The sequence below is a fragment of the Centruroides vittatus genome, unplaced genomic scaffold (assembly GCF_030686945.1).
Source record: "Centruroides vittatus isolate TY-2023 unplaced genomic scaffold, ASM3068694v2 contig_784, whole genome shotgun sequence".
Taxonomy (NCBI): Eukaryota; Metazoa; Arthropoda; class Arachnida; order Scorpiones; family Buthidae; genus Centruroides; species Centruroides vittatus.
In genome coordinates this window covers 230927-248333 of record NW_027122505.1, presented here as the reverse complement: position 1 = coordinate 248333, position 17407 = coordinate 230927, and the positions used below count along the sequence as shown (strand labels likewise).

Here is a 17407-nt window from a genome sequence, read left to right as displayed (position 1 = left end):
AATTATCACATTGAAAAATCGCTAGTAAGATCATCGTAATCAGAATCTTCCTCATTAGAATGTTTTTTGTATGATTGAAGCAGATGATGGTTTCCAAGTGTAATGTTTTATCATTAGTGCTTTTAAGTAGCTCCTTTGCTAATAACAGTGCTTCACAAGAATCGGTAAGAACTCGATTATGTAGTTTAGTTTTTATTAAATTTAATTGCAAAAAATACATTCAACTGCTGAATGAGGAAGCAATAAAAACACCTATTTAGTGCCAAAGTAAAATAAAAAATATAGAAATATAGAATAAAAACAAATGTTTTGAAAGCTACTAAATTGAAAGGAAAAATATTAGGATTTCATGAATAGTACTAGAAAAATGGTGTTGGGTATCTTGGTACTGGAACAAGTAAAAAGGTATTAGATTAGTACAAAAGTATTAGGTGGAACACTGGTGCCGGCTTCGTAGCCCTGATTCTGTTACTCGGCGTCGCCACTAGAGGCGCCTCGATCTAGTTTCATCGTTCCTTCCACAAGCTCTATACAACTTCATAATTTTAATTTATGGGATAGAGTAATTTGCAACCCATCTGCACGGTAAGTGGGAGTCGTGGGTTCGAATCCCGCTCCGGGCAGATTCTATTCTTCCAGTAGTTCTAAATTATTTAATTAAAAATTATAACTATTAAATTTATTAAGCATTAGTGCCTAATTCCTCCCTCGGGTACCAAATTGTTTCATAATTTATTAGTATCGTAGCTGTTATCTAGCCCGACGACGTACGGCATTGGCTGGCTTGTAGTTTAATTTACAGAAACATTTGATTTCCAGTATATGCTTATTTTAAAATCTGTACTTAGTTTTTCTACCATAAGAAAATTAAAAAATAATCAAGTAAATGCTAAATTAGGATATCCCTATTTTCAGCAAATATATTTCACATAGACAACGGCTAAGAGTAAAAAAAAAACTTGTCATAAAATCACTGTCTGGCCTCTATGTCAAGTTTATTCTTTAAATGTTAAAATCATGTATTTTCAGATTTAACAGTTTAAACATCTTTATAAATTTTTAAGCATTTAAAATGTCCAAACCAAACACTTTTCCACATTTTTTATTTGTAGTTTTGGTTTCTCTGAAATACTGCAAATTTTGCATTAAGAGTTTCTCACTCTAGACCGTCGGTATGGTACTTTTCCTCTTTCATTGATTAATATATATATCTATATCTATAAAATGTTAACAAATAAATTTAACTTTAATAGGTATAAAAAAAATGTATTCTTACATTTTCGTTTCGAAGACAAATAATTTTTGCATAACAGGCAACTTGTTCTCTATGAGCAATTTCCCATTCTAGAGGCGTGTACAGTGTATGGTAGACCTGAAAAATATAAATGTGTAATCAAATACACTTCATAAATTATAACATTTTCACTTAAAAGTGCACTTATTTATTTATCTTAAAACATATTTTAAATATCAATTAATACCTCAATGTTATCACGTCCAAATTTTTCTATAGCTGCTTCTTCAGAATATCCAACGCATCCATATTCTAATGGAGTGAACACTGTAGTAGGTACATTTATATAATCACACTATAAAAATACATAAATTTTTATTAAAAAATATTCCAAATTTTACAGTGTAACTTCTGAAAATTTAAATTCACATTTTAACAGTTTGTTTTAATAAATTCTTACTTGAATATTGCTTCCAGAAAACATTCTTTTTGCTAACAACATCCCGGCTTCGATTGCCACCGGAGTAAGCTCGGGTTTTCCTTCGAGTACATCTCCAATTGCATAAATATTTGGAATGTTAGTTTGTTCATTAATGGCCGGAATCTTGAAATTTCTGAAACCAAAATTATTTTCAGTTAATTTTAATTTCTTAACTAAATTCTATAGAAAAGAAAATATAGTATTTATTGGAAGAGAGAAGAGAAGTTCAAGAAAGCAAATAGAAAAATTATCAAATTAAAATAAATCATAACCCCCGATTTGTATAAAAAAAGGTTCAAAAAATTAATTACTCTATGATAATTAAACTAAATTTTTTACATAATAATGCAAAAACCGGAATTTTACACATGATGGTAACAAGTCTCTCCCTGGCCATTTATTATTTCAAAAAAAAATTTGCTGATGCATACTATGATTACACAACTGAATGCCTAGAAATACTTAAACAAATGCAAATTTCCATCTCCTCCTGTTGTAATCGCAACCTTTAATGAAAAAAGTGCAACATTGCCCCATGAAATATATATACTGTTACCTTTTAGTACATTCCAAAATATCAAGTGAGATCCTGAAACAGTTGTCAAATATAATAGGTAAATGCTTCACTGCACAGTACAACTGCAATATGGGTGCGGTTGACTAAGAAGTTAGGTTTAGAATAGTAATGATATGAATATGCAAATGATCAGATCTAATAGAAAATATCAATCATCATTACATAAAACAGCACTAACCTAATCATATCACTTCCAATGTAAACCTAACACAGGTTAGTCGACCACGTCCACATTGCAGTTATGTTATGCAGTGAAGCATTTACCTTTAATATTTGACAACCTGTTTCAGGATGCACTAAAAGGTAATAGTATATACTTTTTTCATGTGCTACAACTTTGTAATTAACAAATGTTGCTCTACTTTCATTACAGGCTAATATTACAACAATGCTGTTCAATAGATGGGCTGGAGGAGATGGAAATTCATATCATTTGAGCACAACACACAGCATGCATCAGCAAAAAGTCTACAGTCTACAAAGTCCAATTAGTTTTGAAGTAAATTACTGGAGAAAGACTTGTTACCACTCTGCATAATACAGGATGTCCAAAAATTATTTGTACAACTTTATTCTGTAATGAAATTTATGATAATACACGTAGGATTACTAAATTAGAATTTTAAGAATCTGTATTTTCAAAGTTTCTTTTATTAAAGAATCAATGTTATAAACATTTCATATATGCACCATTAGTGATTTGCAAAACATTCCATCAATATTCCAAATATTGCCATATACATTGCATCGAGGTCCAATATGGTGATGTGCCATCTTGTTGAAAAATGGTGTGTGGATGCAGTTTAAGCCGCAGACAAAGTGTTGCAACATGCCCGGGTAAGTATTGTGATCACTATTGATTCACTGAAGAAGAATATTGAATTGTTTAAAATTCAAGGAAGTCACGCAAAAATTGAGTGACGTGTTTGTTTATGCTTGTAAACAGAACCGAATTTCCACACACAGTTTGTAAGCTCAAAATCCTAGCTTAAGGTCTATGGTAGAGTTTTCTCTTGATATTCCTCAAGAACAGGATCTGATCAAGATTTCAATTAGCTTAAGAAATTTGCTAATCTGGACTCGATGCCCATACCAAATTTGGTTGAGATTGGTTAACCCTTAGCCTGCCATTTGCCACGCCCCCTTATTTTGTAAAACGGCCAAGGGCAAAATAGGTGAATCTGGCAATATTATTTTAAAAATTCACCAAAAATTAAATTATTATTTCATTCATATGAAAAAAATCAGATATATTTATCAATACATTTAGTTTTAAATACCACATATTTCAATAAAATTTGTTTGAAAAATTTATGAGAAAAAAAAATAATATGTAATAACTGACATTCAAACTTGAAAATTTGTTACTTTTTGTCAAAATTAACATTGTCTGGTTACTTCACTCTTATTGTCACTGAGCCAGAAGGACTTAGAATATTGTTCTGTACAATTTGATATAACATTTATGCATGTATGTTTATTCGTTGTGAAATTATCCCACATTATATCAAACGTTTGTTTGAAATCTGAACTTTATTCTGCTTTCAACTAATATAATGAACTAATATACTTCATTCATTTCATATCAAACAAGATTATATATTTTTGTAATAAACATACGATTATTAGTAGCAATAGATGTAACATTTGCTAATATTTTGGATTTAAAAAAAATTAAAAATGAAAAAAATATATAAAATATTAGAACTGAAGGTCATAACTTGAATATTTATAATGTATTAACATATTATAGCTGAATAAACTTATTATAGCATTAATGAACTTATTATAGTAATATTATTGCATGAATATGCTAAAAATAAAATAAAAAATTATCAGAAAATGAAAAATTAAGAAAAAAAGACCGATAATTAAAATTTTTTAAGTCGACAAAACACTACCTGGACAAAAATATGTAAAACAGACAATATACAAAACAATGCCGTCAAGTGCTGACATCTGTTGTTGATAATTTTTATAAAAATCGATTGTTAACAGGGTAACGATAGATCGGTACCCTGGCCGGGAAAGGGTTAAGCAGTTTTGGAGGAGTTTATTTAAATCCAATGACATACTAGTGTAAAGAAGTGAGCTTAATTCACTTAGCACAAAGAGAATAAGGATAACAATTAATTTATTCTTGTAAATTACAAAATACAGTACTTTTAAGTCTAAATGAGGTAATCTAGATCAAAAGCAGTCTAAGATGTGAAAGGTAAAAAGGAAAATTCTAAGAAACGTTTAATAGAATGTAACTGTGATAGAACAATTTATGCCGGAATAAAACATTATGTAAATTTTTATTAAAGTTATCAAAACAATAAATTGTAATAAAACAAATTATAATAAAAAGACATGTAAACATTAACAGATTACTAGACTATCTTTAATATAAAATTCACATTTCATTGATTCTTTCATGTCAATAACTTAATGTTTTGAGTATAAAAAACAGTTTACATTAAGCATTAAAAATTTTTTCTTAGAATACTTACTTAGGATTGATATTAACTCCCACATTTTCCAATCCTATGTCAGTTGTACATGCATTCCTTCCAATTGCGAAAATAACCTAAAAATAAACAATTATATAAACTGCATTTTAATTTTGATCTTGGTATATTATAAAACTGAAAAATACATTAAAAATATAGTTTTATCAACATATCATGAGTTTATATGTTTCACTTATCAAAATAAAATGTACAGGATATACTAAAAATTCTCTTATTCAAGTTTTGAAAATTACTTCCCGACATATTGAGAAAGTGACAAAAGAGAGTATTACTGATTTAGATTTGTGATGATCTTAAAAGGTGTTTTGAACAAATTCGCACACACGGGGAAATCATGATCATTGAAAATGGGAAACATGCCATATCAAGTGTAGTGCTTAGTTTTGGAATGCTTATTTCAATACAAAATCTTACTAACAATGTATTAAAGATTGTGAAGAAACAATTTCCCAATGATGTAGTACCAAGTAAGCTTACTTTGTGCAAAGCTTTTGTGAAACCTAAACATGTTTTTTTGATCACATCATTTCTAAAAACTTGTGCCATGGTCACCTCAATCCTTAAACTTAATATCACTATTTCTTCAATAAAATACATAGAAGATATTAAAATGCCTTCACTTTTCATTATGACCAATCACCAGAAACGACAGTCTTCCATTGCAGAGATGAGCTTTTATTCAAAATGGCTGATGATATTTACACAATAAAATACATAGATCTTTTTAAACTGTTTCGCTTATTTTCACATAGGTGTAAGATTTTGAAAGAGGTCCAAACTCTGCACTAAATTTTGTTTAAACGCTTTCCACTTAGAAAAGGAATTTCATAAAATAAAAACAATGTGAAGATGAAAATATAATAGATGCGAGTCTCGGATGACCGGAGTTCACGTGTTAGACCAGAAAGACAAACTTCGGCTTTGGTGCTTGTAAATATGACAAAATTATGGCAAAGTTCAACAAAATATTATGATCAATAAAAAAAAATTATTGTGAGATGTCTAATAGAAATTTTTGACAAGAGAGAAAAGAAAACTTATAGAAATACGAGCAAAGTTCCAAGGTCGGTTTAAACATCCAGTTGTCCGAGATCAAAATGCAGTGTCACATTAACATCACAGCACAACTTTTCTTGTGCCTCGATTGAGTCTAGTTATACCTGGAGACAAAAAGGGAACCAATCAGGGAGGAAAGAGAAGGATTTGGGACCAATTAAATTGTTCGGTCCAGATAAATCCGATATAAACTCGCATCAAGGTCATAGCGTGCTTCTGTATTTCCTCCTTAACCGAGTTTCACCAACCCCACAACTTTCAGTCAACTTCGCAGATTCACTTCAATGCTCGACTTTATCATTTGGAAACTTGAGAGCCATCCACAGTAAGTATATGAAAGAATAAAGTGTCTGATAATAAAAGGATTAAGTGACCCCTCCACCCACCTTGTCAGCAACATCACCCTGGGCCTGGTGTCATCCAAACATTGTACAGGACTTAGACCATTGATCTGAAGCCCAAGAACGTCTTCGTGGGATGATCAACAAGAGTAGAAGAATTAAAATTAAATATGTAAAGCAACAACTTTTTGTAACTATAAAGGGGAATTTGTAAAGGTGTCTCGAGTCTGAATCCATCAGTACCCACAAATGTGGTTTATACCTGCAAACCTTTCTTGGATTTGGTTTCCTGGCAAATTCAGTATTGGGTGGCAGCAACAAATGCCATACACCCTTACAGAGGCATAGCTTCTCCAATAAAAGTTTGTTTCTGTAATGGAAGATTGTCATTCCTGGTGATCGGACATAATAAAAAATGAAGACATTTTAGTTTCTTCTAAGAATTTTATCATGTAAATATTGTCAGTCATTTTTAATTGAAATTTACCATTTTTTTTTTTAAATGGAGGTTTCTAAAGAATGGCATTTATGTAAATAATTTCTGCAATTTGGATGACCTGAAACACATTTCAGCAAGCACAGTGGATATCAGACAAACAATGCTGCAATAAATGAGTAGATATATGTCATGGAGTGGGATATCTGCCTCCAGATGGAAGGTGGACACTTTCAGCATCTACTCTTAAAATTTCTGAGTACAGTTGATGGATTATACACATTTTGTTCTTTTATACTTTGTGAACTTTGTGCACACAGGTCATGTTTTATTAACAAAAAAGTTTAGAGAGATTGAGAAAGGAATGTTTTGGGACATCCTACATTTGCTATAAACATAAATTAATATATAGTCTCCAGTAATAGTTAAAGAATCAAAATTATACAAAAATAATTTAACTTACAGTATTGTATTCATCAACTACTTCTTCACTAGTTTCAACCATTTTACCAGTTACTTTTAAACGTCCAGGTTGTCCATTTTCTAGACATTCAATCTATAATTACAGTAGTTTAATTCATATAAATTTTCCACTAACTCTGCATAAAATTCTCCCCGATTTACCTTTTCTGGGATACATTTTCGAATAAATTTAATTCCTTCTTTTTCCATGTAATCGCCTATTCTATTAGCCATCTCTTGATCAAAACCACGTAGTAAAATAGAACGCACCATAACGGTGACATCTAATCCAATTCCATGGAGAAATCCGGCACATTCTAAAGCTACGTAAGATGCGCCAATCACTAATGTTCTTCCAGGACAGTACGATAGCGAGAATAAATCGTCACTGAAAAAATAATAAAAATAAATCTTAAACGGAAAATAAATGTTTGATGTTGCAAACAATTCAATTAGCATAATATCAACAGAATTATATTTTGTTTATATTCTGTATTTATTATAGTAAAATTGTTTTCGGTATATGTTGTTTTCACTCAATGATGCAGTTTCCAAGAATCTATCGACGACATTAAGTAAGGATTTGTTGTGTATTTTATTTACTTTTGAAAACTTTTGTTTATAAAGTTTCAACTTCATATCTGAAAAATGATGGTTCAAGTATTTTATTCAAAGTATAAGTGCTTGCAGCAATCTTTATGTTACCTCTCATATTTAGACATAAAATATTAGATATGTTTTCTTTGAAAGTGGTGTAAGTCCATTTTCCGCAAAAATTTACTGTATATTCCTACAGATTATTATACCATCATACAACAATGCTGAAAACATAAAAAGTTTATTTTACACGAAATGAAACGAGATGATTTTGTTTCGACAAAACCACTAGAAAATGCAATTCTAAGACGATGAAAAAATACTACTGATGAAGAGGTAAATTGGCTAAGGGTTTTAAAAAATAAACCATATACAATGCTGTATAAAACTTCATTTGATGAAAAAGCAGATTTTAACACTAGATTTATCCCCAGACAAAGAAGACCACGAAAATATAATACTAGCATCTTTATATCATCGTGCCAGGCCCATCACATCCGAAAAATTCAATGATATGATGGATCTATTACCTTATATTCCTCCAATACATCATGACTATTTTCAAAAACTTCCTCAATGATAAAAATTAAAAATGGCACATATTAATATATGGTAATTAAAGTAATTTAAATGGCATTACTCGAAGAAATATTGAAATAAAGCCTTTTTATTTTGTTTTTTTGACATATTTAATAAAAATTTCATTAAAAAATTGGTTCGATTCAATTGAAATCCCATATTTAATATTTCATAAATGTATGATTTTCACATTTTGTTGACTTTGAAAGTGGTGTAAGTCCATTTGAGGTCATCGAACGTATAAATTTCTTTTAACTAATACTTTAAAAACGATCACATTATAAACTTAAATCAATTTAATATTTAAAAAACAAAAAATGAGCGTATTAACATATACAAATATTTTTCAAACCATTCAAATATAAACCCTTATATATCTCCATATAATATAAAATGGACTTACACCACTTTCAAAGAAAACAGCTCATATGCTAAATTAAAAAGTATAAATCAACAAACATCACTAAAAGTCTAGTTTTCTATAAAATTTATGTTATTAAATATACAAGCAACAAATAAATACTTTGTTCCTTGGAATCAAGCAGTCAGTATTTACATATTACTTCATAGAATAATAAACTAAAGAAATCTGAAAAATTCTGTGTAAAGTAACTAAAACATATTTTTTTTCTATCTTTTCATACTTAAATACTTGTATTTATTTAATACCAGTGATCATAACAGTCTATTACAATAAACTATTACCTAGTTATTCCATATTCCTTAGCTCCGGGACAATCCGGATAACGAGGTCGTTCTCCTGTCGCAATAATGACCTTATCTGTAGTGATAAATGTTTCTTTTCCTCTTTTATCAGTTACCTGTAAATAAAAATTTATTGATAATTTTAGAAAACTCTAAAATGATTTAAGAAACTAAACTTTTAAAATTTAAATATTAAATAAATTGAATTATATGTATATATTTATAATAAATTTCTTTTTACATAATTTCCTATATTAATTAAGTTCAATAATACTAAATAACGTCTAAATATTACAATAGAGAGTCAAAAATCGGAATCAATCGGGGACTGGGGTTGTTCAGATTAGTGATTTGTTCCGATTACCGATTATGTACGAAAAAATATATTAACCTGTCCGATGTTCAAATTTTTCTCCGTTGCGTGTCGCTTCGTGTTGAATTTTCGTCGATTTTAAGCCTAACGAAAATTTTTATAATAATAATCGAGGCTATCGTATCGTTAAAAATTATTTCTTCATTTTGTACAAACAAAATAAATATATTGAAGAATATAAAAACATGAAAATTATACTTTAGAAGTAAATTTAGTATCAAAAACGTCCAATTAAGCACGACACAGTCCGAGTGAAAATCGTTCCGATTACTGGGGTTCCGATTAACGACTCTACTGTATAAAGAATATATTCAAAATAACATCCATAATCTCAAGCATTTCTGGTGTTTGACAAAGTATTTGTTAAGTTATAATTAATAAATCTTGCTACATCATTCATTGTGAAGCTGTACATAAATTTAAAATATACTGGGTTCCCCATCCCTGACCATTTGGCAATCCATTCCAGACATTTCTTGTTGTTTTACACCATTCTTATATCTACATTGTAATTTATAACTGTTTAAAAAATATTAGTTATATGTATTAAATTATTAGATTTTAAAAATATTTAAGTAATAACAATCAATGGTAAGATAAGATGAAAATGCTCTTATTTAAAATATTGCAAAACAAATTAAAAACAAGCAGAAGACACTTTATCCAAAAGGACAGCACAACATTCTGTGAGAAGTTGATGGTTGAACTTATAACCATTTAATTATTCTGTAAGGAATCTTTCTACTTAAACATCTCATGTCAATGAGTATGTGAGAGTAATGTAGCTTTGTTATGTACAGTACATACATACACACATAAAAATTGTAACAAAAATAATACAATTATGATTTTAAAACAGTTTGATAGTTATAATATCCAATAGTATAATTAATTTTCATTAAGAATAAAAATAATTTTAATGATTAAAAAATTATATTTTCTATTCTTTAGTAGTAATATAAGAAACTTAATAAGAAATTAAATAAATATATATTTCTCATACCTGCAATTTGTGAGGACTAACAAACTGTCCATAACCATTAATATACTTTGCGCCATTTTCTCTGAGAGCTACTCTGTATTTCCAATTTAGGGAGTGTATATGATCTTGTATGGCATTTTTCATTGCTTCCCAATTATGCTTAACTAAATATAAAATTATTTATATTTATATTATAAAAATCTCGACGTATAATAATCGTTTTATTTTAACATTACATAATATTTAATTAGAAATGATAAAAGCTGTAACAAATAGACATGATATGGAAAACTATACAAAACTCATTTTATAATAATTGTGTGATTGTTTTTAAATAGCAATGTCTTAAAATTTCCAGGTTTTCCAGGATGAAAACATGCAATTTTCCAGACTAACTGAGAACAACTCACTTGCATAAATTAAAAACAGTTCACAATTTATTTGATGTTACCAAATGAAACTCAGTTATAAAACTATTCAATTCCCTTTATTATAAAATACGATTAATCAATTCATGTATTGTTGCTTCAAAATGTGCAGCAGACTGTAGATACATAAAGGTTCAACATGACGATTTTATTAAAATATGGAAATTCAAATCGACACCGTCGATCTTATAATGTAAACCCAATACAATTTTTCCAAATTACGCAATTCACAGTGAATAAATATCACAAAATAATCACACTCTTTATTAATTATAGAGTAAAATAAACTTTCTTGCAATTCTTCCAAATGCACATTAATGTCCCCGATCCCCTTATTAGCTTCTGCAAGAATCATCATCTTTTTCTTTAGCTAGTTAGTTCAATCTTAAATGGCATATCAAAAGGTCTACTGTATATACTGTACAGAGATGCACAGATGTAATGTTTTAATTTACTATCTGAAATCTACAACCACATGGTCAGAACAGACTTAAGAAAATAGTTAAAAACATGACAGGTGTCAAGGAATTACTGACTAAGAAGTGATCATTAATTTTATATTGCTATTAAAAGAAATGGAAGTGTAGGAATGCATTCACCAAAAACACATCTTGCATCTGTGCATTAAATGAAGTTTATTTAGCCAGATATTAACATATAATTTACACAAACATATTATTGATCGAACTACTGTTTTCATAAAAAGAAATAATTATGCTATCACGAAATCAAGATTTTATTTTTTATGAAATAATATGTTTATTATCTCGTAACTGTAAATTCAAAATTTAAATAAGATTTCACTATTAAAATCGGCAAAATTTCGGTAGATGGGCGACACTCAAATGAAATAAAAGCAATTAACCACGGTTAAATCTGTTCAAATTACAATTAATAAGTTTAACATGCTATAATACTGGAAATGATACTAATGTCATTTAATGTGTTTTGCTTTCAAGCTCCTTACTTATACTTTGAATCTAATGCACACTTCATCTCTCAGCTTCTCAAAAAGCTGAACATAAAAATAGAATAAATACTGTACAGTAATATCTTTCCAAAAGACTCTTAATGACCTTTTGCAAAAGTTCACCTGTTCTAAACCCTGTAATCATAAATTACAAGCATTGCCGAAGTATAGATGGATTTGACAAAGCACTTACTCGGGTAAGAGCTTTGAAACTGTTGTGATCAGACCTCTACAACCTCATTTCCAAAGAAAACTGACTGTTAGCTGGGTTGTTAACTGCTTTACAGTGAATCCCACGAGACAACACTTAAAAATAAGCTATTTACAATTCAAAGAAAAATTGTTATATGAAAAAAAATGTAGTTAAAGCCACATAATTCAAATTTTGTATTTTATTAAAACACTGGAGCAAATATTAGTAATTATTATACTTAAATTTAATTAGCACGCTTAATTAATCTTAGCTCATCATTCATATCACGTGAGAGAACAATGTGGACATTCAAATCATTCGTTGTACAATGCATTATTCATGCTGCAATAATAATTTTTTTTTCCTTTTCCAGGTTTAATACCAAATTCCCCGACATTTCCAGGTTTTCCAGGCCTGTTGGATACCCGGATCATCATAGCAGTTATTATTTTTTTTATTACTATTATTATTTAAACGAGTATCTCAAGTTTTAAAAGAAATTTAATTTTTTATTAGAAAAACTTATTAGCTTTCTTGTGATTCTACATTTAAAATTTTTCACAAACCAGTACCAAGTTACAGATTATGGTCAAGTTTCCTAGTAAAGCTGCAGGAGGGTATTTTAAGCAATTTCTGCTTTTGTAATAAACACCAGGAATACCAAATCTTTGCCTTTTTAAATCTTTAAAAAGTTTTAATACCGACATATTTGCTACAGTAATTTTTCGTTACTAGAAATGATCGAATTTAATCATTATGAATTGATTAAATGACTATATCGAGAATTTTTAAAAATCAAATTCATAAATACACACCAGAGATTTCAGAAACATGATTTATTCAAATTCAATTTAGAATCTGATTGATAAACATGTTTGGAATGTTCTTTGAAACAAAAAGTTAAGTATACATAAATGTTAAAAAGATACGAAAGCAATTGATTCTTTACTTTTGTTACAATATTATTACAAATTGAAAAAACCCTTTCACAATCGATTGAGATAGGTCTGATGGTTTTGAGTGCTAAATAAAGTCTCTCTACGTTTTCATTACATTTGCATGCCAACACAGACATTTTAATTTTTTCTGCTTTAAAATTTACTTTTACTATTGTTTGAATATTAAATTGAAATCTTTGTAACTTCAGTTCATTTTTCTCAGAGCTTTGAATCTTAAAAATGCCAAAAATTTTTGAAGGTTTCAAGCTTCGGAAGGCTGATCGATATCAGTATGAAACACTTATATCTCGGCTGCTCGGCATTATTTGTCTCTTTGTATATGTTGTTTTGTATTAATAAAAATGTTTAGTCTGAAACAATGCAGAAATGTGGCTGAAACTAAAAGATATCGGAGGTAACTAATCAAGAAAATTTGATATTGCATAAAAATGCAATTATTTATATGGTAAACAACAATAATAGAACATGTACATTTGCCATTATTAATAAATGTGAAATGTTTATGTTGGAACAGAAGATTGTGAAAAATTTCATTTCTAATTTTTCTGATATACAAAAATCATTTTAAATGGATTGTCACAATTTTCATTTGAGGTACAGTACAAATATGTATAATTTATAGTGGCAGCCATCTTAACTTCTGTCTTCAGTGCTTGTGAACCTTGTTGCACTAGCACTACAGTGGCTTTCTTAAAGTAGAAGTAGCTTAGCCGTCTTTTAACAAAGTGGCTTTGCTAGGAAATGCACCCAATAAGTTCTCTCTAAAGCAGCATTTTAATCAAATATGTAGGAAAATTTATCTCGCATATGAAGCTCTGCAACATAATCTTTACGAAACTATCGGTTCTACAATCACAGCACAAAGCTTCTCTAATAATACCATAGAATTTTGTAGTGCTACCTTATGTATTATAGTTTCATTCCTAAAAAGGTAAATGATTTGATTTTATTTGAGAATAATACAAAACTATCTTTTCAATAATACAGTAGTATTAAAAACCTGGTCAGACATTTGAAAGTGAAATCTAATTATATATTCTACATGTTTATAATATAAATCAATGAAAATTATTTGCAAGTGTTTTTGTACTGAACGATATTAGAACAATCATTTTAAGCAGGATCCAAAGCTTAACATCACAACAGTAATGAAATCAAGAAACAAAACTGTTTGCTTATGGACACCAAAAATTTAGTTTGAAATGTTTTCAGCATCGCTTAGTCCAGGGATGGGCAACCTTTTTCTATGTAAGGGCCGCATTTCAAAACTTTTGAACTGACACGGGCCACATACAAGAGAAAAGAGGAGAAAAAAAATGTCTGTAAATCACATTTATTCATTCATATATAATTACAAATTAGCATAGGTATACTTAATTTAGCTTCTGGAACTGATGTAAATGTAATATATCGAAAATATTTGGTTAAATATTAGTCACTGCTAGCTTTAAAGTAGTTTTGATGTGTCTGTTAGCCGGATTTTTGTTTTTAATTTTCACTAAATTCATTGTGGAAAAACTATTCACATATATAAGTTGTAGAAAATAACATTTGAATTTTTGCTGCAAACTTCCTTAAGCTGGGAAATTGATATATTTATTCATATTTTATGCAGGCCACAAAAAATATTACTGTGGGACACATGCGGCTGCGGGTTGCCCATCTCTGACTTAGACCATCCTCTGAGTACACATTAACTGAAAGTAGAATAGCAATATATACACACATTTACATATATTCTGCTATTCTAGCATACCATATTTACTTGCATATAAGACGATCACACATATAGGACAAGGTGTGACTTTAGAGATCAAATGAAAGAAAATTAAATTTATTAATACAATTCTAATTTTATTTCATTTAATCACAAATCAAATATTTATCAAATGCACATACTAAGGCAAACAACCATGTTTGTCTTAACATGCGACGAATGGAAAATAAAACCAAAAATATTATAATGCACATGACCAGAAAAAGTTCATTTTTAATGATTCAGAATGTGCTAATACAGTAGAGCATTGATTATCTAAAACAATTTGGGACTGGGGTTGTTCGGATAACTGATCATTTACTAAAAAAAAAATATATTAAACAGAAAACTGTATCACACATCTTACAAATACATATCCCACAAAGTAGTACATTAAAGTATAGGCCTACAGTTTAAGTTGGCAGGGAGAGTGTGTGTGCTGCAATGACACAGCACTAGTGGAAATTTCAATTTACCAACTGGAACACTTTCCGTTAACCAATATTTTGGTTGATTGATATTTGGATAATCAGATGCTCTACCGTATTCCTTAAAACTAACAATTTAACTAATATGAAATAACTACATTTATAATCATTGCTAAGTGACTTGTATTTCATTAATGATTTTATAAATAACGAATAACTATTTTCCGCAGACAAATGAGAAGAATTAAACCAATAAACAAAGAGGTGTATGTCTTAATTTGTTTATGGTAGGTGCCAACTTACGATAAATAGACTGTAGACCTATAATGGCAGCACGAACTATACACAGTTCACCGAAGTTATTGAAAAAACACTTTGGGTTTTAGACCAAATAATCACAGATCTTAAAAATATTATTATTTTTTTATTTGGAACTGGGGTACAAGGACTAGCACCAGTACAATGCTTGTGGTAAGAATGAACTCAAGAGGGAGACAAAGGGGGTGGCATCGAAGTGTTGCCAGGTTGGCCACAATGCAAAGAAACCTTTGCTCACACGTATAGGACGACCTAGGTTTTTGAAGCAGTGAAAAATGAATGAAAAACTTGTCTTATATGCGAGTAAATATGGCATTTAGCTTAATTTAAAAAAGAAAAAAGGTTTTGAAAATAAAATTACAAATTTGTCTATTTTAACAATAATAATAATATGAGATTGTTAAGAATAGAGGGTAACTGATAAGTATACACAAGTTTTAGTTTTTATTGTTCAAATTAAGGTAAGAAAAAGTAACAAATGAAGAGAATATGGCTAATAAAATATATTAGCCTGTTCAACTCAAACATTAATCTATAGTGCAAATGTAATAATTTGCTTGCTGTATACAGACATTTCATCCATCATTTCCTTTATTCTCTATTATTTTCTTTAATTTTTTTTCTTTTATTTATTTTGAAATTGAATGTCCTTAATCAGCAGCATCTATTGAACAAAAGCTGTTTAAAAGGAATCTTATAAATCATTTTCATTTATGAAAGTATCAGTGCCTATAAGAAATTTTTCTGATAATCAACAATCTATGAAACCATATGTATTCGAAGTTTGGTAAGCACAAGTAATGTGTTTTATTTATGAATAATAACTGTTATTATTCAATGATACCAATTAAATTATGGGTACTACATATTCAGACAAAAGACAGAAATCTGTCATAATTAGCATTTTATCTTAAGACAATGCAAATAATTAAGATATTCCTGTTTTATGTATTATGAATTACATATTTCTGTTTCATATACATACACACACACTACTTATAAACAAGTAGATATTAAAAAAACTTACCATCTGGAACTTCCCAACCATAATGTCTTGCATCTTTGATTGACTGACCTGGAGAAAAAAGAAAAACAATGACAATTTTAGTTAAGAAAGATCTTCAAAAATACAATAAACTAGACATTAAAGTTATTTTTTTTTATAAAATATTACGATTAGCATGCTGTCACAACTTAATTGTAATAAATTATTTATGTAACAGGCTTACCAAGTATTGCAGCTTGATGCATCAGTTTCTTAGGAATGCAGCCAACATTAACACATGTTCCACCTAATCCTAAATATTAAATAAATCCGAAATTAATTTCAGTATAACTTCTTATAATTTTTTAATGACATTTGTATTTTTTTTTTAATATCTGACAAAACTAAATATGTAAATTTCAAACATTTACTAATAAACTAAATATGAATGATACATAAAATATATGAAAATACTGCTTTAATGTTTTTAATGGACAACTGCAGAAATTAATGTTGTAAAAACCATTGATATTAGTATTGCAAATGCCAATAATTAAATTTCCTCTATGAATATCAATATCTCATTTTAAGATTCTATTAAAATTAGTTAATTATAAATCATTCAAGGAACATGGAGAAAAGAATTAACACTCCTTTCTTGAACTGCAATTATATTTGTCTTTGAGATGATAATGGAATAGTATAAGGAGAATAGTGTAATATATATCACCAAGATTTAAATATAAATACAGACACAGGATAACTTGTTTATATAACACAGTTCTTCATAGTTTTATTACCATTACAAAATAATTCAATAATTTATGATTAAACGTGATATCACATAATATTAAAGTATTTTTTCTCACTCTCCTATAAGAACTTCATTTTCAGAAAACTAAAAAAAAATATGTTAGCACTGTTTAGTATAAAACAATGCTACCTTGTCAACATCTTTATTTCATAAATCATCATTCAACGGTTTGTTATGGAAATGGCAATTTAGGAAATAAAGATGTTTAGTCCAAAGA

The 17407-nt window shown here is 28.9% G+C and overlaps 1 protein-coding gene across 1 annotated transcript in view; it reads right to left on the bottom strand.

Annotated features, from left to right (window-relative positions):
• LOC136981620 (thioredoxin reductase 1, cytoplasmic-like) overlaps positions 1-17407 on the bottom strand; it is a 37481-nt gene that overhangs the window by 3967 nt on the left and 16107 nt on the right. Inside the window, exons 5-14 of the mRNA XM_067277952.1 lie at positions 16621-16689; positions 16419-16466; positions 10361-10503; positions 8985-9100; positions 7266-7491; positions 7105-7197; positions 4788-4864; positions 1695-1848; positions 1482-1589; positions 1277-1372 (exon numbers count right to left, since the gene is read on the bottom strand). Of these exons, the coding sequence (XP_067134053.1) occupies positions 1277-1372; positions 1482-1589; positions 1695-1848; positions 4788-4864; positions 7105-7197; positions 7266-7491; positions 8985-9100; positions 10361-10503; positions 16419-16466; positions 16621-16689 (1130 nt within the window). The remainder of the gene's footprint in view (positions 1-1276; positions 1373-1481; positions 1590-1694; positions 1849-4787; positions 4865-7104; positions 7198-7265; positions 7492-8984; positions 9101-10360; positions 10504-16418; positions 16467-16620; positions 16690-17407) is intronic.